The sequence below is a fragment of the Lissotriton helveticus genome, chromosome 6 (assembly GCF_964261635.1).
Source record: "Lissotriton helveticus chromosome 6, aLisHel1.1, whole genome shotgun sequence".
Taxonomy (NCBI): domain Eukaryota; kingdom Metazoa; phylum Chordata; class Amphibia; order Caudata; family Salamandridae; genus Lissotriton; species Lissotriton helveticus.
Genome location: NC_136067.1, coordinates 1,879,767,500 through 1,879,795,229, shown reverse-complemented (window position 1 = coordinate 1,879,795,229; position 27,730 = coordinate 1,879,767,500). Strand labels below are relative to the sequence as shown.

At 43.3% G+C, this 27,730-nt stretch overlaps 1 protein-coding gene across 1 annotated transcript in view; it reads right to left on the bottom strand.

Annotated features, from left to right (window-relative positions):
• The window catches only part of LOC144763843 (mitochondrial amidoxime-reducing component 1-like), a 318,064-nt gene that overhangs the window by 138,218 nt on the left and 152,116 nt on the right, over positions 1-27,730 (bottom strand). The window contains exon 4 of the mRNA XM_078649815.1: positions 21,190-21,330. Coding sequence (XP_078505941.1) covers positions 21,190-21,330 — 141 coding nt within the window. The remainder of the gene's footprint in view (positions 1-21,189; positions 21,331-27,730) is intronic.

Sequence of the window (27,730 nt, the reverse complement as noted above, 5' to 3'; positions counted from 1 at the left end):
AGGCGCTGTAAACCACGCGGGGTTCTTGAAATCAGTACCGCGTCGTCAGCGTACAATAACACTGGCACAGAAACACCTAGGATCTTGGGGGCATCCGCAATTAAATTTTTTAAAATAGCGTTGATTTCCTTAATAAACAATATAAAAAGGAGTGGAGCTAATAGGCAGCCCTGTCTGATCCCCCGATTGACACCAAATTTGGGGGTACATTCCCCATTTGTGCCGTAGCGCACACACGTTTGTAATTTTTGGTACAGCCTGGCAAGAAAAAAGATTATGCCCTTCGGGGCTCCTAGCTCTAGCAAGGTCGGCCATAATAGGCAATGGTCAACCATATCAAATGCGCTACTTAAATCGGCGAAGCAGAGATATAAGGTGCCATATTTAGCTTCCGTGTGTTTACCGATTAGTAAATCAAGCTTTATACACTGGTCCACTGTACCCCAGCCCTTCCTGAATCCATACTGGCTATCGGCCAAGATAACCTCCTGCTCAACCCACTCTTCTAATCTAGCCAGCATGACTCTGCTCATAATCTTGACTGAAGAGTCTAGAAGGGAGATACTGCGATAGTTCTTTACATCTGCCATACTACCCTTTTTATATATGGGGATTATGATGGATTCCTTCCAGGTTTTAGGTGCCTCAGTGCAGACTGCTGCATTGAAAACAATAGCTAAAAGGGGACTCCACATCTCTGGCGCTGCTGCCTTATAAACGTCTATTGGGACCCCATCTGGTCCCTGGGCTTTCCCTCCCTTGCTTGCATGTATCCCAAGTTCCACTTCATTAACAGCTATCCCCAGAGGAATAATGGGCCATCTACCAGCATTAATATCTGTACAGCTATCAGAGCCAAATATATTTGAAAAATGCGAGACCCATCCGTCGCTAGGTACATTGGAGGTTAACTCAGGTATATTATCCTCCATAAGAAACGGGGAATTTACCGTTGCCCAAAATAGTGTATTATTGGATAATTCCGCCGCTTGGTTAAGGGAGTCCCAAGCCTCCTGTTGTAGCTCATGCTTCCTCCGTTTCAGGGCTTGGTTATACTCTAGTCTTAACTTGATTATAGGTTCAGGTTCCCTGGTTTTTTTGGCAAGTGCGTGTTTTAAATCAATTAATAAGCTGGTGCACGAATGGTCAAACCAACCTGGTCCATTATTGTTCTGGGTTCTTTTAGGTCTGGTAAACCTGGCATCAATAGATTTATTAATACAATTAAAAACATATAAAACCCTTTCGAAATACATGTTATTATCAAGAATAAGTATAATATCGATCAGATTTTCTCTAACGATGGAGCTTATTAATTCTGTGGCTTTCTCTCCTATCCATCTTAATCGAACTCCATTCGGTATATGGGGTTCCACATTGTTAATTATGGTTCCTGTACCTACATACCTTTTACCCCAAAGAGAACAATATAGGATTATATAGTTATGATCGCTAAAGGACGTGACTTCAATCCTGGGAGAAGCAAAAAAGGGAGCAATACTAGAAGAAACAATCACATGGTCTATGACTGAACTGCTCAACTTGTTCTTATAGGTAGGAATGGGCTGGCCCCTATCATCCTTTGCAGGTTCCAGAATTTCCAAATCATAGCATCCCATTAACTTATTCAACATTTCACCATAACTATTATGTCTATAATGCAGGACATCAGAACCATCATTATTGGTAACCCCACAGACCTTTTGGGTTGATAATTCACATAGTGAAATGTTAAAATCACCCACCCAAAAAATATCAAAGAGAACACAACTTTCTATGCTAAAATTGTCTACTGCACTAGCCAAATCATTAGCTACTGTCGTCCTGGCATTATCAAAAACATTATTATAGTAATTGACTAACAGAATGTTACGCCCTTGATCATCAATGAGCCAGAGAATCTGTGCATGTGTACCCACAAACAGATACCTTTTTACTATAATTTGCCGACTGATAGAGACCAGAATCAAGAGGCCACCCTTAGCTCTCCTTGAGGCGGATGCTTGCGCCGCTAAATTGTAGGAGACGAACCCCTCGTAATTAACGTCTTCCCTGGACCATGTTTCCTGGAAACAAATAATATCATGGCTATTGATGAAATTCTTCCAGCCCAAAACATTCCCCTTAGACTTCATTCCGGCAATGTTCCAGCTGACAATTGTAAAACCTAAGGAACCAGCTCTTTTTACAACGTCCTGTGCATCAGAAGCTTTTGTAACATCTCCAGCCATTCCATTTAAAATGTCCCCACAGTTACCAGTCATATTTTGATCGCCAGTCGAATTTACCTCTGGGTGTATTTGCTCCTCACTTGATTCGATCACCTGACTGGGCGTTGACACCTTTCTAATTAAAGGCACATTCTGATCAACTGTCCGAACCTGCTCGGGGCAAATAATCTCCTTGCTAAAATCGGTCACCTGACTACAGGTAAGTACCATGCTTTGGAGCAACACACAACAAGGGCCATTTGCTTGACCCGATCTTTTCCAATGTGCCCCTTTTTAGCGCCATGCCTTCCTACCCTCTCCCGTGGTCAGATCACTTTTTGGTCCCTTTCACCTGGCAAATTGAGGCCATGGCTACATCTCTTCCTAGTGCTCGTACTCTGGAAAGGGCCTGGTCCAAGTTGTCGGTTGAGAATTGGATCCTCAAACTTGAACGTTTGCGTCCTCCCCCAGTTCTGGACCCGGCATTGGCAGATGCGAACCTCGGTAACTGGTTGACCAGCTCACTCGATTCCATTCTTCCTAAAAGAACAGTCTCAAAAAGGGAGAAGAGAATGGGCTCTGCCCCCTGGTACACGCCTGAGCTGAGAATTCTTAGGAAGGGCTGTAAGAAGCTTGAGCGCGTATGGAGGAAGGAGTGGGGCGAATCTAATAGAAATGAATACCGCTCTACGATAAGGGCGTATAAATCTGCTCTTCGCCGTACTAAGGCGCAATTCTTTGATGAAAGAATTAAAAACTCCACAAATTCCTCCAGAGAAACCTTCCTAGTGGGTAAGGAACTATTGAGAGTTCCCGAGCCCTCTTTAGCTCACGACAACCCAGGCGACAAATGTAAGGATCTGGCGAACTATTTTCACACCAAAATAGAGAACATTCTAAGTACCCTGCCCCAGATTGACCAGAGAGCAGACGCCAGTAGGCAGCTGGTTGGAGCCTCCGTCCACCTGGAAGCCTTCGGACCAGCGTCAGTGGACGAGGTCCTTAATGTGCTGGTCACTATTAAGAGCGGCTCCCCCAGTGACCTGGTCCCTATGAGGATCCTGAAACAGGTAGGAACTACTATTGCCACCCCTGTTACCGATTTAATTAATGCATCCTTTGCACGGGGTCTGGTGCCACCGAGCTGGAAGGGAGCAGTTGTGAAAGCCCTCCTGAAAAAGCCTCACCTAGATCCATCGGATCTGGCGAATTTCAGGCTCATTTCTTTGCTCCCTGGACTCAGTAAAATCGCGGAAAGGTTGGTGAACCAACATCTATCACACTTTCTTGAGTCCAATGGCCTGTTGCGTAATTCACAAACAGGCTTTCGGCCGGGTCAGGGCACCGACACCGCTCTTCTGGCAGTCGTTGAGGAAGCAAGAAGCATCTTGGATTCGGGAGGATCAGTGGCAGTGATCCTCCTGGATCTCAGTGCGGCTTTCGACACTGTTAATCACCAAGTGCTTATTCAACGGCTGTCAGATGTAGGAGTGACAGGGGCGGCTTTGAAATGGCTCACGTCATTCCTTAGCGACTGGACTTACCAGGTATGGGAAGGCAGCGCACGATCAGCGTCAATCCCCCTCCATTGTGGGGTGCCACAGGGCTCATCCCTAAGCCCCACATTGTTTAATGTGTGTATGGCCCCCCTGGAGGATGTGGTTGCCCCATTTGGTATCAAAATCGTGAGCTACGCTGATGACACTCAGCTGGTGGTCGCCTTATCCCAGCTTGCTAAAAGTCCAGACACGCTGCACTCCTGAATGTCCAAAGTCCACACTTGGATGTGTGAATCGGCATTGAAGCTGAATAGCTCAAAGACCGAAATAATGCTATTAGGACACAAAGGACCCTCACTCCCTCTGACTATCTGGCCCAGTTGTTTGGGCGAGCTCCCGAGTCCAAAGGAGGAGATTAAGAGTCTTGGGGTCTGGCTTGAACTAGATCTCTCTTTCAGGACCCAAGCGAAAAAAATGGCAGGAGTCTGCTTTGGTCTTCTCCGCTCAGCTCGGAAAGTTCTGCCCCTCCTTCCATCGCCATCCAGAAAACTGCTTATTCAGGGGCTGATTGTATCAAGATTGGATTATAGTAATGCTATATTTCTCATTGCCCCTGAAGCAACGTTTAACAAACTCCAAAAGATTCAAAACGCTGCAGCACGGCTTCTTAAGAGTACCCCAATGATGCGGTCAGCTAAATCCGCATTGAAGGCGTTGCATTGGCTCCCGGTGCGCGAAAGGGTCAAATTTAAGTCCCTTTGTATTGCGCATAAAATTCTCCAGGACAAGGGACCTGCTATCCTGAAGAACTTAGTTGTGCCCTACAAGGCCAATAGAGCCTTGCGCTCAGATCAGAAACATTTGCTCAAAATTCCTAAAGTTAAAAAGGCACGTACGGGGGGGAGAAGATTCTCAGTGAACACAGCGATTCTTTGGAACGCACTCCCCCTGAGTCTGCGATCGGAGACTTGTCTTCTCCGGTTTCGCAAACATACTCAAAACGCACCTCTTTCCTAACTGATGCCTCTGAATACGCTTGACTGCTACCTTTCTGTTGCTCTGGAACAAGTGCTGGGATGCTCTAGGGTAACTACGCGCTATATAAAATTCGAAATGCTATTTGTGGGCACACACACGTCGGGCCCATGATCCTTAAAGCGTCAATCATTTGAGTCCAGAGAACTTAGGACTTGATACCTATTTTGCGTTGAAACTTCAAGGACAGGGCAATGAATAGGTGTGATTGGTCTATTTCTATTAATCGCTGGGGGTGATTTAATTAGGTGACTATAAAAGTAACCAAGTGGACGTGCACAAACATTATTTTCATTATATAATAGTGAGGCAGCTCTTAATAAAACAGTGGCAACATGTTGGGGGTGTTTAAAATTAACAATGACACAGTCACCCCTACATGTCTTCCTAGAATTACCGATCCAGTTTACCCTCCTAGTGGATAGAATCTGGTCAGAATAAGAAATAGGAAACCCACATTGCCTATGCAGCCATGAAACTGTTTTATTTTTAAGAGAATCATGTGGTTCCTGCTGGTGCTGTCCAGAATGGGTTTCGATTGGTGGCACATTAGTTAAAACGACCACATACGGTGCACAGTCAGGGGGGAGGTTAATGAAACGACTTTTCTTGGCTTCTGCCAATCCTGTGCTTCTCTCAGATGCATTAGCAGCCTGTTTATTTTGGCATGGTAATGGCAAAGGGTTATGCATAGCAATTTCATTTAATTTAGGTCGTCCATTAGTTAGGTTGGATACATCTTCCCTAACTCTAACACTATTCTCAACCGTAGCCATCTTGGCAGTGCTGGAACTTCCGGCTCTATCCATATGAGAATTCAGGAGACCACCTAGTCTTAATACTTCCGTAGAGATGATATCGAGTTTGAGCACCAGGGGTTTAATCAGCTCTTCAATTTTAACGTCTATCATGCTGACTAATAAATTAAATTGCTCATTAACTATTTTAACAACTCCATTCTTATATAGTGGCTCCAAATCACCAGGAGTTTTATTAAGTGGTGGGTCTGCTCTTTTTTATTGCGATTCCCTCCCCGTTTGGTTTGTGGTTTCCTATATGCCCTCACCGCTCTAGGGGCACGAGGGGTCTGTAACAGGGATTCATTAAAGACACTAGAGGCACCCGGGGTATCCTGGTTTGACTCAAGTTCAACAAGCACTTCGGTACACACATCAACAGGGTTAATGTGTTCACCACTATCATCTAGGAAAGTAGGGGTCAAGGCACTTGGAGTTGCAGGGGGAATATCAAGTGGACTCCCCTTACCTAAAGATTTTCTCCGATCATTATTAATTTTGCTGACCACTTTCACTGGGTAATTATCCAGCGTCGCTAGAACTGGTACAGTATTAGGGGCTTTCTGTTTAGACATTATTGACAATATCACCAAGATATATTAGATATGATAACTAGAACAAAGACTTTCATGAATTGTTTAAACCAAATATAGGGATAAAATCAGCTCATATACTTATGGCTTTAAAACATTATTAAGTACGGCAACCTGTCACATTCATAAAGTCATAAATGTCTCACTGTTCGGGTGTGAATACCCTCCACTGCGACAACGGCCAAGGTCTGTGGCCCAGCCCAGCCTCTCCTGCCCCGGACTGCCACAGACTGTCCCGCCCTTGTCCCGGGCTTCTCCCGGCGCTGCCCGCACGTCCCAATCCAGACATTTTCCTCTTCATAGAGGGACTAGACAGGGTTTCCCATTATCCCCACTCTTAATCATTTTATCACTGGAACCATTCTTGGAAACAATTCACCAATCTCTAGCCTTTTCGAGTTTCCAATTTAAAAGTTTGGACAAAAAATACACGGCATATGCAAATGATATATATCCACCCCTAATACATCTTAACCAGAGTTTTTTTCACTATTAAATACATTTGTGAATTTTTCCTTGTCTATTTTCCGGTTTCAATTCCACACACCTTTTTCAAAACCATTAACCGTTCTTTGATAACATTTTTATGCAGCAAACACAAACCTCGAATCTCCTTAGCCCATCTTCAACAACCTAAAGATACTGGTGGGGTTAACTTTCCCAATTTTAGGTCATATCATTCAGCCTTCACATTGAAAAATATCTGGACATCCCTCTTGGAAATTGCTACAGATACATCAACAGTTTGGGGTCTACAAGACACGTACAATTTACACCTTTTGCTTTCGGGGAGTTGGTTTGCATCTCTCAACCCCCAAAGGTGTTTCTTACTCCAGTACTTACCCATTTGATAGCTACTGTAAACCTTTAATTATCTCCTCCAATTCATGCTCTTTAAACATTTCACAAACTCCAATTTGGCATAATAAACACATAAAATTAAGTAATAGAGTTCTCTCGTGGAAAGAATGGATCAATAAAGGGATTATAATCATAGGTTATCTACTCTCTAATGGTTCTCTGTTATATTTCTCAGGCATTCAGAAAAAATACTATATATCCTCTTACTATGACTCTCAATACCAATGCCTTAAACTTCTTCTTCTCCTTTATATTTCTCAACCATCCGCTATTGCTTCAAACACACAACCTCTCTCTTCCTAGCTGGATTTTTCTTCACAAATGAAGGCCTCTGGCATATATACGTTTTTGACGGGTTCCTCTAAGTTTAAAACAAAATCCAAAATAGAGCTATTGTGGGAAACAGACCTTCAACATGCGTTTTCTGTCCATACCAGGAATTCGATATGGGCTAAGATCCATACCTTTTCTCGTTCAGCACGCACAACCCAAACAATATATTACTTCTACAACCAAATAGTTTTAACCCTGACAAGTTTATATAAATTCAAGCTTTCTAACAATGCTAAATGTTGGTCTTGTGCTCATGATAAAAGCAATCTTCTAAATATGTTCTTTGAATGTCCTTTAGTTAGAAAACTTTGGTTATGTATTTGGGATAAGCTTAATGAAATTTTGTCTACAAATATCCCTTTTGAAATCCTGCACATTTTTCTAGGAAGCAATTCTCCCCTTTGGTGTACGCAAGGTATGATCGGGAAATGTATTGACATGACAGTTGCTCTTGCTTTATAAATAATCACAACTAATTGAAAAGATAATACTATAGTTACTTATATTGGTTTGTGGAATCTGTTATGTCATCACTGTAGGTCGGATCGAGCTTATGCCACCTCTTTTTTTTTATGATTCAAAAAGATTTATTATGGTTGCCCATTATCTCATTTTTATCCAGGCAATCTGCTAAATCCATATCTAGGGTTACCAACTAAGAACCCCCATAGCGACTAGACGGTTACTAAATTTTTATTATTACTGCATAAGTTGTTAATTTCTTTGCAATAACACGAAAAATTGGAGGGTCTATGAGACCAGAGGCTGAGTCTGTAAGATCCTTATTGAAATGCCACACTGTTGGATTGCACAAGATCAGTCCAAGTGGTCACATGACACTAGCTGTGTAGTCGATATCCTATCCGACCACCCACTTGGCGGAGCCTCGTCATATAGGACAACTGGAACCAGGGTAGTGCGTCAAGGCCCAGATGAATTGGCCATAGAACCCACACTTCTGGTTCAAACGGTGAGAGTGTCCATGCCACTACATGGTACTGGTCGTGTGCAGTGCAAACAAAAAAGTGAGTGAGTGATGTTAAAATGGCGTTCCAGGCAAAAAAAATTTTTTATTAATATTCACCAGGACGTCAGGTTAAAAACAGGTGTAGAACAGTGTGAAAAAATCACTGTTGCTTAGCTATGTTGTAAAGGCGGCCAACATGTTTCTGCCAACTGGTGTAACTACACCGGCATTCTTCAGGGCCATATAGATAAGGTGTTGCTACTGCATGAAAACACGCTAATGTTTTCTTATAAAGTGGAGAAGACAGACCTAGAATCCTCAAAAGACTGTCAAACTACTCGTATGGTCACATTGACCATCCTACCGTATCCCCTTGTGCGAGTATCTCGAAGGAGGATACACTCCTGTAAAAGAAACAGAAAAGAAACAACTATTTTGTGTTCATTAAACTATGTAAGCTAAAAATGTCATAAGGACCAAAAAGAGGCTCAGCAAGGCTAGTCCCTATTAGAACAGCCAATGAATATTATTTAGGTTGCAAGAAAAGTAAACCATAGACACTGCTACATGTAATTCAACAAAAAGTAAAGTAAACACGACTTACCCATCAGTATGTGGGAGTCAAACCTCACCTCACCCGGCAACGGCTCGGAGAATGAGGCCCCGCTCTAAGCACAAAAAACATATATAAACATGTGAGCCTGAATGACTCAGAGGGCTTAAATAGTGTCCTGAGTCAAAACTATGTTTTAAAGAGTTTGTGCATATATAAAACTGGTTGTTAGATTGCCCACAATGATCCAGAGTCCCATGGAGAGTAAAGGAAGGCTGGTTGATTGAAACTAATATAACAAAACTAGACTGACTGAAAACATCCTATGTGAAAACATATTCTTCACTAGTGACAATTGTCATATGGAAATGTACCGTGGTGTATCTAATTCACAATACAATTTAAGGTGTTAGGCTGTGAGAAACAACCATAGCCAATGTCTGCAACTAAGGCTTGATTGCAATATTTAGGCACATTACAAGTCCTTGCTCATTTGTAAATTATAGTTCTTACAAAAGCAGGTAAAACTATTCAAAGCTAAGTGGCTAAACAAAGCTCCTACAACAGTTTTGGCACAGCGCGACGCTCCTGCTTACCTCTCCGTCAGTACCTCTCGGCTGAATGCGAAGCCGAAGGGGAGGCGACGAAGAGAGGCGAGGCGCGTGGTTATATACCTGCTCTGATTGGAGCAATTTTCGTAATATCAGACAGCTGCTCTTCAATTGGCAATGATGATCTGCGAGCGTCTGATACAGCGCGCATGCGCACCACGATGCGGGCAGTCCCTGGGGCATGCGCAGAGGCGTGCCACGGTTGTGTAAACAAGCACCGCTCGGTCGCGCATGCGCTGCTGGGTTTTCAACGATTTCTGACAGGAAAAGTGGCTCACAAGTAGAGCGTGGTCGCTCGTCATGCTGGACATTATTCTAAAACCACCCGCAAAGTATACCGTGGAGGCAAGGAAACGCTCTAGATGTAATAATGTCATCTCCATAGTCTGGAGACTTAGTGGAGGCACTGTGTGAGTACAAATGGACAAAGAGAATAACATCGCCTCATGTTTATGGCAATTATTAACAAAGTCTCTTGTATACAGGACGTTATGAAGTTTGTAACGCGCCCAGGTTAAATGAATTGTTTGGAAATAACACAGGGCTAATTGCAAAGTATAGAGACCGTGTAAGGGTAAAAGGTGAGAACTACCCTAACACTGATGTTGGTCGTGTGGCCAAGTGTGAGCCACTAGGGATACAATCTGACCACTATAGACCATGAGTTTAGCTCCTTGATAAACAGGGCGAACACTTCATGGGGGGCTACAAGAGTAGAGCCACCCGCGATGTATATGCTAACCCCCAGACTGATACCAATGGGATCAAGATCATATATTCCCAATGTCTGTGGAATATGGTTTTGGTCAATGGAGGGGTATGGTGAACAAACGCTTATATTTTAATTAAAGATGTATAGAATTGACAACTCCTAAGGGCTTTCATGGAAAATCGAGGATGGTCATATGGAGACCCAAGGGATGTTGTCGTTCAACCCTGATATATCAGTCTTCATTTTGAAGATCCAGCGTTGTTCCTTAATAAATAGAAATCGTGAGACATCAGTTATGTGCGCTGGGATGAAGGGTTGTTCTAATACCACCCACCTCAGGTCATCTGCTTTGTGTTTTTTGGTTAAAAAGTGGTTCGTCAGGCAGGTGGACTGTTTGTTGCACCTTATCGTGCTCTTGTGCTCGCCGATGCGCAGCTTAACTTTTCTAGTGGTATGTCCGATGTAAGCCAGACCACACAGGCATGTGATCATATAGATCAATCGCTCAGAGTTGCAGTTCGTGTGGTTAATCAATTTCCATGGCCTCGATGTACCGATGTCTATGGAAAGGGTCTTCCGGGTCTGCGGGCAAGCCGTACAGCTACCGCATGGGTAGTGCCCCTGTACCGGAGTAGTATTCCAGATGGTGTCCAGAGTGGTAGTAGTCTCTCTCCTCCGTGTCCTTGGTCTCGTGTGAACCAGACTGTCTCTGATACTGGGTCCACGTTTAAAGGCAAACAAAGGCCTGGATATTGCACCTGAAGCAGTGTTGAGCATTTTCCAGTGCTTCAGTACTATTTTCTTCACTGTATTCGATCGAGTACTGAAGGTGTGTACCATTGTAATCCTATCAGTTGGTGTTCTTTTTTGCTGATGTTCAATTAATGCCTCTCGGTTGTTATTGAAGGCTCTTTTGTGCGCCTTACGTATCAGATGATTAGGATAATGCCGTTCCTTCAGGTTCCGTGATAACTCTTTTGCGTGTTGTTCGTACAGGCGATTGGAGGAACAGTTTCGCCGAATCCTCAAAAATTGACCCACCGGCAGGTTATCACGTAATGATTGTGGATGGAAACTCCGGTATGACAGTAAGGAGTTTCGAGCCATGGGTTTCTTATATAATCGACTCTGCAGGCCGTTCTCTTCCGGAAAAATGAGAAGATCTAAAAATGGAAGTTGCTCCTTGCTGTACTCAACTGTAAATCGGAGATATTGATTTCTTGAATTCAACCACGTATGGAAATCATTAACCTCCGAAACAGTGCCTCTCCATATGACAATGATGTCGTCTATATATCTGCGCCACAGCAACACCTGATGAAAATAAGGGTTGCTGTGGTTTAGGATATGGTGTTGCTCGAATTGATGCATATACAGATTTGCCAAACTGGGGGCAAAGACACTCCCCATTGAGGTCCCGGAGACTTGGAGATAGAGGTCATCTTGATATTGAAAATAATTCTCCATCATAGCCAGTCTGGCGCACTCCATGATGAAAGGTATTGGAGTGATAGTATCCGGAGGGTTAGATTCAAGTAGTTGCCTGATGCAGTCCAGAGTTTCTTGCTGAGGGATACACGTATAGAGGGATTCCACGTCGAAACTCACCAATAGGTCGGTCTCGACGTTGAACTCGGTCTCTGCAAGTAATCGTAGTACGTCACCAGTGTCCTGCAGGTACGTGGGTGTCTCTCTCACTAGTGGTTTAAGAAAAACATCCACGAAAGTGGATAGTGGCTCAAGTAGAGACCCGATCCCCGATATGATTGGACGACCCGGAGGGGGTCTCTTCTCCTTATGTATTTTCGGGAGGCAGTAAAAGTAAGGGACCACTGGATGTGTCGTGGTCAGATACCTAGCCTCCTGAGGTGTAATCCAGCCCTCGCAAGATGCTTCCTCGATAAGACTTCTTATTTCATTGGAGATTCTCATAGTGGGGTCCTCCGTTAGTCGACGATAGGATTTGGAATCGTTCAATTGACGTACGCATTCCCTATGGTAAGTGTCAGTGTCCTGGATGACAATAGCACCGCCCTTGTCGGCGGGCTTTATTGTAATGTTGGTGTCTTTGGACAAGGTAATGAGTGCCAGCCTTTCTGTTCTGGTCATGTTGGAAAACGATTCTTTGTTCGCTTGGTCCATGTTCATGATATCATGAGTGACTGCCTGCTCGAAAGCAATGACCCTCGCTGGCACTTGATGGTTGAGAGGCGTATATGTAGATTTCGGTCTGAGGCCAGTGTTCCGATCAGAAAGGTCCTCCAAATCTATATTTTCATTGGCTGATTTGAAGAAAAAATGTAAACGGACCTTCCTGAAAAAAGATTCCAATTCGCATCTCAGATCAAAGGGATCTCCTTCATTAGTTGGAACAAATCCTAGTCCTTTATTAAGGACTTGAATTTCGGTGGATGTAAATGTTCGGTTGCTCAGGTTTACCACTAGATCACTAGTCTCTTCTAGGATTGTGCTCCTCTGTTGTTCGCAGTCTCTGGGGCCCAATTCACTGACTGTTGGCCTCTTCTTTTCCCGCGGCTTCAGCCAATGAAAATATAGATTTGGAGGACCTTTCTGATCGGAACACTGGTCATTGCTTTCGAGCAGGCAGTCACTCATGATATCATGAACATGGACCAAGCGAACAAAGAATCGTTTTCCAACATGACCAGAACAGAAAGGCTGGCACTCATTACCTTGTCCAAAGACACCAACATTACAATAAAGCCCGCCGACAAGGGCGGTGCTATTGTCATCCAGGACACTGACACTTACCATAGGGAATGCGTACGTCAATTGAACGATTCCAAATCCTATCGTCGACTAACGGAGGACCCCACTATGAGAATCTCCAATGAAATAAGAAGTCTTATCGAGGAAGCATCTTGCGAGGGCTGGATTACACCTCAGGAGGCTAGGTATCTGACCACGACACATCCAGTGGTCCCTTACTTTTACTGCCTCCCGAAAATACATAAGGAGAAGAGACCCCCTCCGGGTCGTCCAATCATATCGGGGATCGGGTCTCTACTTGAGCCACTATCCACTTTCGTGGATGTTTTTCTTAAACCACTAGTGAGAGAGACACCCACGTACCTGCAGGACACTGGTGACGTACTACGATTACTTGCAGAGACCGAGTTCAACGTCGAGACCGACCTATTGGTGAGTTTCGACGTGGAATCCCTCTATACGTGTATCCCTCAGCAAGAAACTCTGGACTGCATCAGGCAACTACTTGAATCTAACCCTCCGGATACTATCACTCCAATACCTTTCATCATGGAGTGCGCCAGACTGGCTATGATGGAGAATTATTTTCAATATCAAGATGACCTCTATCTCCAAGTCTCCGGGACCTCAATGGGGAGTGTCTTTGCCCCCAGTTTGGCAAATCTGTATATGCATCAATTCGAGCAACACCATATCCTAAACCACAGCAACCCTTATTTTCATCAGGTGTTGCTGTGGCGCAGATATATAGACGACATCATTGCCATATGGAGAGGCACTGTTTCGGAGGTTAATGATTTCCATACGTGGTTGAATTCAAGAAATCAATATCTCCGATTTACAGTTGAGTACAGCAAGGAGCAACTTCCATTTTTAGATCTTCTCATTTTTCCGGAAGAGAACGGCCTGCAGAGTCGATTATATAAGAAACCCATGGCTCGAAACTCCTTACTGTCATACCGGAGTTTCCATCCACAATCATTACGTGATAACCTGCCGGTGGGTCAATTTTTGAGGATTCGGCGAAACTGTTCCTCCAATCGCCTGTACGAACAACACGCAAAAGAGTTATCACGGAACCTGAAGGAACGGCATTATCCTAATCATCTGATACGTAAGGCGCACAAAAGAGCCTTCAATAACAACCGAGAGGCATTAATTGAACATCAGCAAAAAAGAACACCAACTGATAGGATTACAATGGTACACACCTTCAGTACTCGATCGAATACAGTGAAGAAAATAGTACTGAAGCACTGGAAAATGCTCAACACTGCTTCAGGTGCAATATCCAGGCCTTTGTTTGCCTTTAAACGTGGACCCAGTATCAGAGACAGTCTGGTTCACACGAGACCAAGGACACGGAGGAGAGAGACTACTACCACTCTGGACACCATCTGGAATACTACTCCGGTACAGGGGCACTACCCATGCGGTAGCTGTACGGCTTGCCCGCAGACCCGGAAGACCCTTTCCATAGACATCGGTACATCGAGGCCATGGAAATTGATTAACCACACGAACTGCAACTCTGAGCGATTGATCTATATGATCACATGCCCGTGTGGTCTGGCTTACATCGGACATACCACTAGAAAAGTTAAGCTGCGCATCGGCGAGCACAAGAGCACGATAAGGTGCAACAAACAGTCCACCTGCCTGACGAACCACTTTTTAACCAAAAAACACAAAGCAGATGACCTGAGGTGGGTGGTATTAGAACAACCCTTCATCCCAGCGCACATAACTGATGTCTCACGATTTCTATTTATTAAGGAACAACGCTGGATCTTCAAAATGAAGACTGATATATCAGGGTTGAACGACAACATCCCTTGGGTCTCCATATGACCATCCTCGATTTTCCATGAAAGCCCTTAGGAGTTGTCAATTCTATACATCTTTAATTAAAATATAAGCGTTTGTTCACCATACCCCTCCATTGACCAAAACCATATTCCACAGACATTGGGAATATATGATCTTGATCCCATTGGTATCAGTCTGGGGGTTAGCATATACATCGCGGGTGGCTCTACTCTTGTAGCCCCCCATGAAGTGTTCGCCCTGTTTATCAAGGAGCTAAACTCATGGTCTATAGTGGTCAGATTGTATCCCTAGTGGCTCACACTTGGCCACACGACCAACATCAGTGTTAGGGTAGTTCTCACCTTTTACCCTTACACGGTCTCTATACTTTGCAATTAGCCCTGTGTTATTTCCAAACAATTCATTTAACCTGGGCGCGTTACAAACTTCATAACGTCCTGTATACAAGAGACTTTGTTAATAATTGCCATAAACATGAGGCGATGTTATTCTCTTTGTCCATTTGTACTCACACAGTGCCTCCACTAAGTCTCCAGACTATGGAGATGACATTATTACATCTAGAGCGTTTCCTTGCCTCCACGGTATACTTTGCGGGTGGTTTTAGAATAATGTCCAGCATGACGAGCGACCACGCTCTACTTGTGAGCCACTTTTCCTGTCAGAAATCGTTGAAAACCCAGCAGCGCATGCGCGACCGAGCGGTGCTTGTTTACACAACCGTGGCACGCCTCTGCGCATGCCCCAGGGACTGTCCGCATCGTGGTGCGCATGCGCGCTGTATCAGACGCTCGCAGATCATCATTGCCAATTGAAGAGCAGCTGTCTGATATTACGAAAATTGCTCCAATCAGAGCAGGTATATAACCACGCGCCTCGCCTCTCTTCGTCGCCTCCCCTTCGGCTTCGCATTCAGCCGAGAGGTACCGACGGAGAGGTAAGCAGGAGCGTCGCGCTGTGCCAAAACTGTTGTAGGAGCTTTGTTTAGCCACTTAGCTTTGAATAGTTTTACCTGCTTTTGTAAGAACTATAATTTACAAATGAGCAAGGACTTGTAATGTGCCTAAATATTGCAATCAAGCCTTAGTTGCAGACATTGGCTATGGTTGTTTCTCACAGCCTAAAACCTTAAATTGTATTGTGAATTAGATACACCACGGTACATTTCCATATGACAATTGTCACTAGTGAAGAATATGTTTTCACATAGGATGTTTTCAGTCAGTCTAGTTTTGTTATATTAGTTTCAATCAACCAGCCTTCCTTTACTCTCCATGGGACTCTGGATCATTGTGGGCAATCTAACAACCAGTTTTATATATGCACAAACTCTTTAAAACATAGTTTTGACTCAGGACACTATTTAAGCCCTCTGAGTCATTCAGGCTCACATGTTTATATATGTTTTTTGTGCTTAGAGCGGGGCCTCATTCTCCGAGCCGTTGCCGGGTGAGGTGAGGTTTGACTCCCACATACTGATGGGTAAGTCGTGTTTACTTTACTTTTTCTTGAATTACATGTAGCAGTGTCTATGGTTTACTTTTCTTGCAACCTAAATAATATTCATTGGCTGTTCTAATAGGGACTAGCCTTGCTGAGCCTCTTTTTGGTCCTTATGACATTTTTAGCTTACATAATTTAATGAACACAAAATAGTTGTTTCTTTTCTGTTTCTTTTACAGGAGTGTATCCTCCTTCGAGATACTCGCACAAGGGGATACGGTAGGATGGTCAATGTGACCATACGAGTAGTTTGACAGTCTTTTGAGGATTCTAGGTCTGTCTTCTCCACTTTATAAGAAAACATTAGCGTGTTTTCATGCAGTAGCAACACCTTATCTATATGGCCCTGAAGAATGCCGGTGTAGTTACACCAGTTGGCAGAAACATGTTGGCCGCCTTTACAACATAGCTAAGCAACAGTGATTTTTTCACACTGTTCTACACCTGTTTTTAACCTGACGTCCTGGTGAATATTAATAAAAAATTTTTTTTGCCTGGAACGCCATTTTAACATCACTCACTCACTTTTTTGTTTGCACTGCACACGACCAGTACCATGTAGTGGCATGGACACTCTCACCGTTTGAACCAGAAGTGTGGGTTCTATGGCCAATTCATCTGGGCCTTGACGCACTACCCTGGTTCCAGTTGTCCTATATGACGAGGCTCAGCCAAGTGGGTGGTCGGATAGGATATCGACTACACAGCTAGTGTCATGTGACCACTTGGACTGATCTTGTGCAATCCAACAGTGTGGCATTTCAATAAGGATCTTACAGACTCAGCCTCTGGTCTCATAGACCCTCCAATTTTTCGTGTTATTTCATAGTCTAAATAGGGGTGTTTGAATTTGGAGGGTCTATAAATATTAATCCCCTTGACCCTTCCTAACTTGTTGTTTCTCAGTTAATTTCTTTGCTCCATAAATATATATTGCAGTTTAATCTTTCACTCTCTCTTTTTCCCTCTTGTCTTTTCTTTCTCTCATTCTTTTCCCCCTTTTGACTTTGTTTCTTCTCCTTTAAAAAAAAAAAAAATGCATTTATTAAGCATTATGTTTATATATTTCAATTCAAGCTTTTAGTTTTCTTAGTTTATTGTAAGCTATGTTACTTCCAAATGGCTTTTATTCGTTCATTTTCTTCCTGCTGTTTATAAGATGGGTGTATTATCTCAAAATACTATATTTCTCGATATCTCCTTGGATTCACTTAAGTATGTTTCTTCTTCCGTTTTGTAAATGCGTTTTGTTCTACAATCTATTTAATAAAGCATTTTTAAACTTTAAAAAAAATATGGCTTAATCAAGTAATTTAATGATGACTATAACTTCTGGGTCACCCTCAGATCGTTGTCGACCTCTGTTTGATGGGGAAGGACCAAAACTGCTCCACCAGGTGCTGTGTGAGATTTGCAGCAGATAAATAACAATGTTAATAGTACCTAAAATTTGGAAAAACGCTCTTGTTCAAAAAATTAAATGCCGGCCCATTGGTGATGGGAAATTATCAACCTATTTCCCTTATGCTCTTGACTATAAAGATCTTGGAGAAGGCAATAGATACTCAACTTTCAGCTTTCGTAGAAAACGACAAGTTCTTCATAAGTGTCAGTTAGGCTTTCATCCTGCCCATCGAATGGAGACATCTTCAGTCTCTGTCTTGGATGATCATAGGGTTTTTGCTGACCTCGGCTTCCACTCTGCCCTAGCGCTATTGGATTTGTTTACTGCTTTTGACACAGTCCCTTGTTCTCAGATAATGGAGTGAGTGAAAAAGGCCAGTGTAATGGGCAAAGCATTAGACTGGTTGGAATTGTATTTATCTTAGAAGTTCCAAGCTGTATAGATGGGATGCTTTCATTCTGGACCCAAGGAAATATCAGAGGGCGTTTCTCAGGACTCGGCATGGAGTCCAACGCGATTTAATTTTCACGTGCAACCCTTAGCAGGATTAATTCGGTTTTTTGGACTTAAATTCATCTGTTACAACAATTATACTCAATTGTTGATTTAAGTGGCACATAAACAGAAGAACTCAGCCCTATTCTTTAAAGAGTGTATGCTGGCAGTGATGAATTGGATGCATGCCAACTCCTTAAAACCAAACACAGACAACAGTGAAACTTTACCCTCTGAGTTCTGACTAGTTCAATTGCCTTTCCATCCTTCCTCCTGGCCCCCATCTTCCATCTCTTTGGCCTTATAACAGATAGGGCGTACTTTTCCTGCTTGAGCCATCGTGCACCTTAAAGCAGGTGCACTGGGTGCAAATGGAGAAAGTGCACCCTATTAGGAAAAATGTGCTGCCCTCAGGGTATCCGTGAATTTGCGCTGCCCCCAGGGTAGTGCATTCAAGAGCAATATGAGCCACCTGTTTAAAAGCGGTTGCTCTGTTCATGCAGCACCAACCTGCACTTTCAAAAGGGATTATAGATCCACTTGCATGCAGGTGCACGAATGACTGCACATGTCTGCAGGGAGATGTCTGGGGGGGGGGGTAATGCAGCGCGGGCACAGAGACAAAGTGATTCCCTCCTTTGCGTAGGGCCAGGCCCACATGCAAATGAAGAAACACCCTCTTTCAATAGCACTGGTCTTACGTGTGCGTCAGTTCTATCTGTATTACAGAAGGGTCCACACAGGCATCTGCGGCCCCTCCTGTAATACCAAAGTGTCCTAGGGGTGCACAAAGTGGGTGCACATGTCTGTTGCACCATTGGGGCCCACCTCTAATATGGCCCCAGATGTTTGGGATCTGGGATTTCAAATTGTTCAAAATCTAACTTTGTCCTTTAGGTTATTATTCTATGTTGTGGGTGCTTTAACCTAATGAGAGCACTGTGAAAGAGTGAAAGATTCTGCCATTTTTCCATTCTTGCCATCTCAGACAATCCCACTGGTAGTTCGAGAGACCACTTTGAGTTATGCCAACTACTGCACTTCTTTATTTTTATCTTCTCCTGATTGTTTATTAATCTTTCAGCAGATCCAAAATGCTGCGGGTGGTCTGGCATTGAGCTTATCTAATTGTTCTTCTGCCTAGAAAGCTTTACGTGTTCTAAACTGGCTTCCACCATCCGGACGCATTACAGTCAAAGCAATGTGCATTCTGTTAAAGGCATTTCACAGGACATGCTTCTAGTACTTGGAGGAGTTCCATCACTATCTCCCATCTCGCTGCTTGAGATTGGTTGAATCTCATCTTCTGGCGGTTCCAAGGATTCGCTGAACCCGGATGGGAGTTCGAGCTTTCTCAGTAGGGGCAGGAAAACTATAGAACTGCCTTTTTACCTCAGGATGTTTCATTTTGTGCTCATTTGTTGTATGTCTTTGAATACTTGTCTGTTTCCCGAATTGAGCTACTTTCCTTTCAAGCCTAGACAGCCCCAGGGCAACTTTGTGGTATTAGGGCACTTTATAGGTAGACATTATTTTACATTACATGTTAGTATTTCTCAAAGAGTGTTGTTGAGGTAGGGTATAAGTGTATTTGTATTTGAGTATTAAGTTGAATATTTCTGCAAGAAAGCTCTTGAATGAAGGAGTTCTTATTTGTGTAGGTTTTGTTTGACATTTATAAGGTGATATGTGGTGAGTTATGCTGTAAGGCATGGTGCGGCAGTCATGCCAGAGTGCAAAAACGTTTTTTGATAGCCGAGAATCAGAAATAAATATGTTTAGCCAGGGGATGTTTCTCTGCTATTGCTGAGATGCATCACCCAATTGCTGAAATGCAGCAGAAAGAAGAAAATTAAATAACAATGAAACTATTTTATTGCCATTTATTTTTCACTTCCAATCGGGAGTCTAGGGTGGGGTGGGGCCATGCCACAGCTCCGCAGCAGGTGGAGAAGGAGTGGTAGGAAAGTGCACAAGTTCGTTTGGCTAGATGTCCATTCCCAGCCAAACCGTCATGCACTTTTGGATGTCTCCATGCTGTTCTTTGGAGATATTTGCAGTGTTCTGGGGCACCGGCTCCCAGTCCCTGCTGGAGCATGAAGCCAGCCCGCTCCGCCCAATCCCAGTGCTTCTCTCATGCTGGGAGTAATAACATGAGAGAAACACTGGGATTGCGTGGGAATTGCAGTGCCAGGTCGGGAGCAGAGAAGCAGCGAGGTGCTGGAACAGAAGATCGCGTCTGCCTACAGGAAAAGGTAAGCTTATATGTTTATTATTTTATTTTTTTGCCGCCCACCAACTCAGATTGGCAGTAGCCGACACTGAGTTCAGCAAGTTGCTTCTGGAGTGTTGTCTTTCATAGACTGTGTGTTGTTATCAACAGCGAGTTTAAAATTCTACTAGGTGTTATTGGAATTGGCAATATGGCAGTGGTTATGAATTCATGGACTTCTGAGATGACATGTTAGTTGTAGCTATGTGGCCTGCATAATCGAATGAAGAATGATGGCAAGAAAGATGAATAGGGCTAAACAGGTCAAAAGGGATTTGAAGCAGATGGCTAATGCTGATTTATGTGTTTTGAGTTGGTGGCTTTAATATTCAGGGTGCCAATAATTTTATGGGTTGGTGGTTGGTCAGTGAGTATTTAGCAACCAGTATCAGTTGATGAAATATTGGTGATGTGATTCATTTCTCTGTAATAGGTAGAATATATAGGTAACAAAAATAGCAGCATACAGCAAACAACCAAAAACTCAAAGGACACAAAAATAATGGAACGTGGATCGATTTTAGCATTCTGTGATTCACAGTTTATTTCCCCGGAGAGAAAAATAAGCCAATACAAACTGTTGAGAGTAAAGTTTTCATGGCGCAACAATAGCATTGCATGCAGCTTTTGTTATTCTCTTTGGAGTCTACTTTCTACTTCACTCACATGGTCAGCTGAGCGAGGAATGATCCATAGATCTCCACTGGTAAGAAATGTTTAGCAGAAATACTGAAGTTAATGAACAAATCAAGTCTACTATGCTCTATTGTTACACTTACGCACCTCCTCGAAAGCAGTACAGCCAGACACTACAACACATGGTCTGAAATTTTGGATTTTCACTTTCTTCTCCAGCCTTGTGTTCAGATCATCTAGAGAAGCTTCAGAAAGTAGCAGGATAGGCGCAAGCTCAGCATAAACAGTCTAAGTAGGAAAGTTTAAACAACATGCAGCAGAAAACATGAGAAATGGTTTTATAGTACATGAATAAAACATATGATACAAACTGGATTCATTTTTTTAAACTACCCATGAATGAGCACTACGGGATTATTCAGAGTTTGACAGGCAGGGTACTCCGCCACAAATGTTTCGGAATACCCACTCTATTTACAATGGGGCATATCGTCATGTTTTCACCAGGGGTTGAACCGTTGCCTCTGCTGGCGGAAGCGTTAGACCAACAGCCCAGTGAAGTTTGGGCCTTCAGTCTAAGTACCCCAGACCATGCACCCTATTTAGACCAGATATTCTGACATACATTTTTCCTGCTCAGCACATCCAGAAAAGGTGTGGTGGTCGCCGATGGGAAAAAGAACATTGATCCTCATACCCTGGAAGAAAACTCCGAGGATGTCAGGGCCATTTATTTTTTGTTTTCTAAACAGCTTTAAGAGTGTTGGTTTTGTTTTTGAAGAACATAAAAGTTTGCTGAGAGGCCGCATGAACATGGAAGCAGCTCAGTAAATTGACAGTGCCTTCAAACTATGTAGCGGCTAATTGTCTTGACTGTCTTGGTAGAACTAAGTACAGCCTGACAAACTCTAAATACATTCCCAAGTTCTATATAAATCAGAAAATGTTATGGCCTGATTCCCCAAAAAAAAGCATAAATGAAAGGTTGTTTGGTGTAGTTCTAAGTGCTGTAGAGAGTTCCGCTTGCATATCTGCTTCATAAAACGTAAAGGCAGATGCATGGAAAGCTACAGGTTTTGTAACTTTCCTGGTATCTTTTCCCTAACTCAACTTGTACAGACTAGAACCACTGCAGTTTGGAGATGTGCCATGCATAAAGGTATAGAAATAATGAGCTCCAACATCAACAAATATCTTTATTTTTATTTTCTTTCATTCATGGAATTTAAGAAAACAATGTTCATTGAGAATCTTCCTTTTACACCACATGTGAAATGAGGTATATTATTTCTGCACAACTTCCTTCTTTCTGGAGTAAGACCAGAATTGCAAGTAAGCGTGTAAATAAGATCACAAAGGTTTTTCCATTGTATAACCTCCTTTACTTTGCATTTTTGTTCACTATTAATCATCTGCTTACCTAGGAACAGATTTCTACGGATTTAGACCTGACTACTGTAGAAGATATTCATGCTCAACAAAGGCTCCAAAGCCATAAATTACCTACTGGCGGTCGCCAGTAGGTATATATAGTTAGGATTTTTTCTCTATGGGATTTTTGAAAATTCTATGTCTAATAACTTTGGCGTTTGTGGACGGAATTGGCTGAAATTTTCAGGAAAATGGAACATTTTGTTTCTGAGCAGCCCCTGAAAATTTGGGGGGGGTTCGTCAAGGGGGGGCCGAAAAAAAGGGGGGTCCCAAAACGTGTTTTTAACATTGAGTTTTCTATAGGGCGGTTGGCCTCACTTTTAGCCCGAACGGCTGAATGGATTTGCACGAAACTTGGCAAAATTGTAGGGACTGGTAGCCCGATGTGCCTTTGCTAGGTCTCAATATATGTGCTCCAGTGGATTTTGAGAAATGAACGTTCAAAAAAAGATATATATCTGTAACAGCGGACCAGGCAGCGCTCCGGTTCGCGGACTTTACGCGTTACGGAGCTTTGTGAAGCGAAGCTGATTGGTTCTCTGAAACTGGGATGATGCAGTGAGCTAAAAAACGGTGTTGGATCTGAAACTGGGATGATGCAGTGAGCTAAAAAACGGTGTTGGATCTGAAACTGGGATGATGCAGTGAGCTAAAAAACGGTGTTGGATCTGAAACTGGGATGATGCAGTGAGCTAAAAAACGGTGTTGGATCTAGCCCTGATCTCTTGACTGGGTGAGAGTTTTCTGCTTAATTCAGAGACTCTGTCCATCACCACCCCTTGTTGTTAATTATGATTGGTTCTCCGGCGTCTGTAAACATTCCAAACAGTCCGTATAATTTTTGAAACCATTGACACACCAATACTAGTTACTACATATGTACTCACTGATTCCTACGTCTACACACACATTCACTCATTCACCCATACAATCATTCATACATACAATCACTCATCTTTACAACACTATCATATGCACTCATACACCTATACAGACACTCACACTCTGCCACTCATCCATGGAGTTACTCACACACCTAGTCAGTCCTGTAAAGAATCAATCACACTTCCATTTTCTTGTCTATACAGTTAAACATAGAGCACCTTACATTTTCAAACATATACTAACACATACTTACCTTGTTATACAATCATTGATATAAGTACACATTGATCTGCACAGAGTCACACACCTCCCAGCCAGCCACACACACACACTCAGTCTCCCATACAAATACTTGGACAATCAATCAGTAACCCATATAGTTAATCATATAGCTTCTGATGAACACATGCAGCAGTTTACAGAACAACAGACATAATGATGCACAAATTAAGACACTTTAGTCACTAACCCATGCACTCAGTGAGACACATTTAATCACTCACTCATACATTCAGTCATGCACCTACTAAATCCTTTGTCCAGACACTTATACTTCCACTCATTCTTCAATATGTAAGACACATTTTAACTTTACAGAAACATACAGTCACTGGATGTTGTCATCAGTGATGTCATCAGTGATGTCATTTGAGATGTCATCAGTGATGTCATCAGTGATGTCACTGACCATGTCATGAATGATGTAATATGTGACATCATCAGCAGTGGATTGCGGGTGCGCGATATATAGTTAGTGCAACTAACTATATATGGAATTTCAATGGTTTTGTGTGAGTAAAATAAGGTTTTTTAAATGCTAATTCCTAACTATATATGGTCTATAACCTATGGTTTTTTCAGTGAATTTTCAAGGTTTTGTAAATGCTAATTCCTAACTATATATGGTCTATAACCTATGGTTTGTTTTTTCAGTGAATATATATATATCGAAGAGGAGATCACTTAGCAAAAAGCAATCCAAGGACACAGTGAGGAAAATTTCAGGAATCCTTTATTCACCGAATGAAGTGCGGCATAATGCATTTCGGCTTCCCAGCCTTCGTCAGACGCCGCTTTCAACTGGTTTGCAACTTCTCTCTCCTTTGTACTGCTAAGGCACTCCCATTGGCAGGAGAACAGCTGACCTTGATCCTGTCAGGATGTCTGTAGTCAAATATATATATATATCCAAAAAGAAAGGTTGCCCTCATTGAAGACGTCACACACGGGGGGTTAGCGCACACGCACCACCGGCAGCAGCAGTTCCAGCCAGCCCCCATACCTCATCGTTGAGTTGGCCAAACGCGTTTCGAGCAGAGTATTGCTCTTGATCACTGGCTACACCACCAAACGGATACAACGGGCTTTAGCAGGATCACATTATTTAAAATATATATATATATATATATATATATATATATATATATATATATATATATATATATATATATATATATATTACCTACTGGCGGTCGCCAGTAGGTATATATAGTTAGGATTTTTTCTCTATGGGATTTTTGAAAATTCTATGTCTAATAACTTTGGCGTTTGTTGACGGAATTGGCTGAAATTTTCAGGAAAATGGCACAGTTTGTTTCTGAGCAGCCCCTGAAAATTTGGGGGGGGTTCGTCAAGGGGGGGCCGAGAAACAAGGGGGGTCCCAAAACGCGTTTTTCCAATGTTAATTTCCATAGGGCGGTTGGCCTCACTTTTAGCCCGAACGGCTGAATGGATTTGCACGAAATTTGGCAAAATTGTAGGGACTGGTAGCCCGATGTGCCTTTGCTAGGTCTCAATATATGTGCTCCAGTGGATTTTGAGAAATTAACGTTAAAAAAAAGATATATATCTGTAACAGCGCTCCGGGCAGCGCTCCACTTCGCGTACTTTTCGCGTTACGGAGCTTTGTGAAGCGAAGCTGATTGGTTCTCCGGCGTCTGTAAACATTCCAAACAGTCCGTAGCGGCCGCCATCTTGTCTCTCGGTAGGATCGAGAGACAAGAGGAGGCCAAAGCGAAGGGGCAAATGACCATAAGGGGGCATAGTAGATCCTCCCTGACCCTCTAGGTTTGATGTGGAGGTTTTAAAAGGGCCCCGCGGGGCAAAAAAACAATAAAATAATAATAATCGAACGGCTGAATGGATTTGCACGAAACTTGGCAAAATTGTAGGGACTGGTAGCCCAATGTGCCTTTGCTAGGTCTCAATATATGTGCTCCAGTGGATTTTGAGAAATTAACGTTAAAAAAAAGATATATATCTGTAACAGCGCTCCGCTTCGCGTACTTTTCGCGTAACGGAGCTTTGCGAAGCTGATTGGTTCTCCGGCGTCTGTAAACATTCCAAAGAGTCCGTAGCGGCCGCCATCTTGTCTCTCGGTAGGATCGAGAGACAAGAGGAGGCCAAAGCGAAGGGGCAAATGACCATAAGGGGGCATAGTAGATCCTCCCTGACCCCCTAGGTTTGATGTGGAGGTTTTAAAAGGGCCCCGCAGGGCAAAAAAAAAAATAATAATAATAATCGAACGGCTAAATGGATTTGCACGAAACTTGGCAAAATTGTAGGGACTGGTAGCTCAATGTGCCTTTGCTAGGTCTCAATATATGTGCTTCAGTGGATTTTGAGAAATTAACGTTCAAAAAAAGATATATATCTGTAACAGCGCTCCGCTTCGCGGAGATAAAATTATCTCTGTATTACCTAGCTGTTGCTAACACCAGTTAGCGACCGCTAGTAGGAGATAGCGACCATCTTGGGCCCCACTTTGCATGTCAGTGATATTTATCACTAATGACATGCAAAGTGGGCATGCCAAGATGTTAGCGACTGGAAACAGTCGCTAACATCGCTATCTCCTATTACCAACTTTTGGAGATATTCGCGCTAAGCGCGAATATCTCCAAAAGCTACCACCTGCCCTGAGCAGTTCTTAGCCATGTTATCCAATGGGAGGTGGATAACATGGCTAAGAGCATTAGCTCGGTAATGCATGAATATCGCTGAGTTTTCAGCGATATTAATGCATTGCGGTCGTTTTTTATCGCATTTGCGATAAACCTTGATAATAGCAAGGTTTATCTGCGATAATTTCTGACGATGCTTAGCGGTAAAAAATTTGTTGATAAGCATCGTTAGGGATAAATATCGCTTAACTTTGGTAATATGCCCCAACGTCTGTTAACGTTCGATTCGAAGGAAATCAGGAAGTGTTGAAAAACATTGTCTGCGCCATCTTGCCTTTTTTCAAATGCCACACTTTTGTCGTGCACGGCAGTAATTTTAGATGCCTTGACCAGACCCACTCTCTGCACGCTGTCGATCCTTAGCATGGCTCCCCACCCTCGCAAGCATCTCCCCCAGGCACTGGTCACCCCCGTTCTCTGTCTTATGCATGGGTAATAAACCTCCCCCCATCTGCGCTGCTCTTCCCTGAGAATCACACCCTGTGCCCGCCCGACACCTCCCTTTCGCCCTATTCACTACCGCACCCTCTGACACTCCTTTTCCTCTGTGTCCGATTGTCCAGGCCGGTCCTAGGCTATCAGCTAGCCCTGCAGATGTAGTTTATGGCCCCAGCTGTAAAGAATCACCCCTCTTCAAAGGAGTTATAGTAGATCAAGGCCCACACTCGATGAGATCCGTCACAGCACACGCGTTCCTACTATCTGAAAAACATCCTGTATTGTGATTGGGGAGGGGACCGAGCCTGAAGCGGAAGATTCCAGGGATGACTCTTTGTACATCAAAGTTTTTACAATTATGTGTCACATTAAAAATATATAGCACTCCAACAAAGTAGTAAGATTATAAAACTTTAATAACTTATAAATATATACAACAAAACAAAAACAGTAAAAACATTTAAACATTTTTAGGGAAAAACAACGAAGTAGCGGTCGGCTGTGCAAATAGTCCCAACGCAGCACAACGTCCAGATTTCTGGACGGCACCCAGGTGATGTTGCCTGGGTGCCGCACTGATTTCGGCATCCGGCGTGGGGCGTCGCGGGGGGTGGGTCATCAGTAGCAAACTGTTGTGCGAATAGTTCCAAGGCAGCAGAACGATGGCACCAAGGTGATGTCCAGTAAGTTGCCGCACTGGTTTTGGTATCCTACAATGCTGCTCCGAATAACGGCGTGGGCGCCCCGGGGGGGGGGGGAGGCAGCGTGAACGGGCCTCTCCAGGTGGAGTCTCGTCTGTTGTAGTGGGGCGCCCCTTTACCGTTTCAGTTGCCATTCCGTCCGCTTTTGGTCCACTGTGTCAAAAGCCGCAATTCAGCTGAGTTGCGCCCACTCTTGCGGTGCAGCGATAGGCGGCTGCCACAGGACTCTCAAAATGGCGGCAGGCTCTTTCCTTTTTGGGCCTGGTCCAC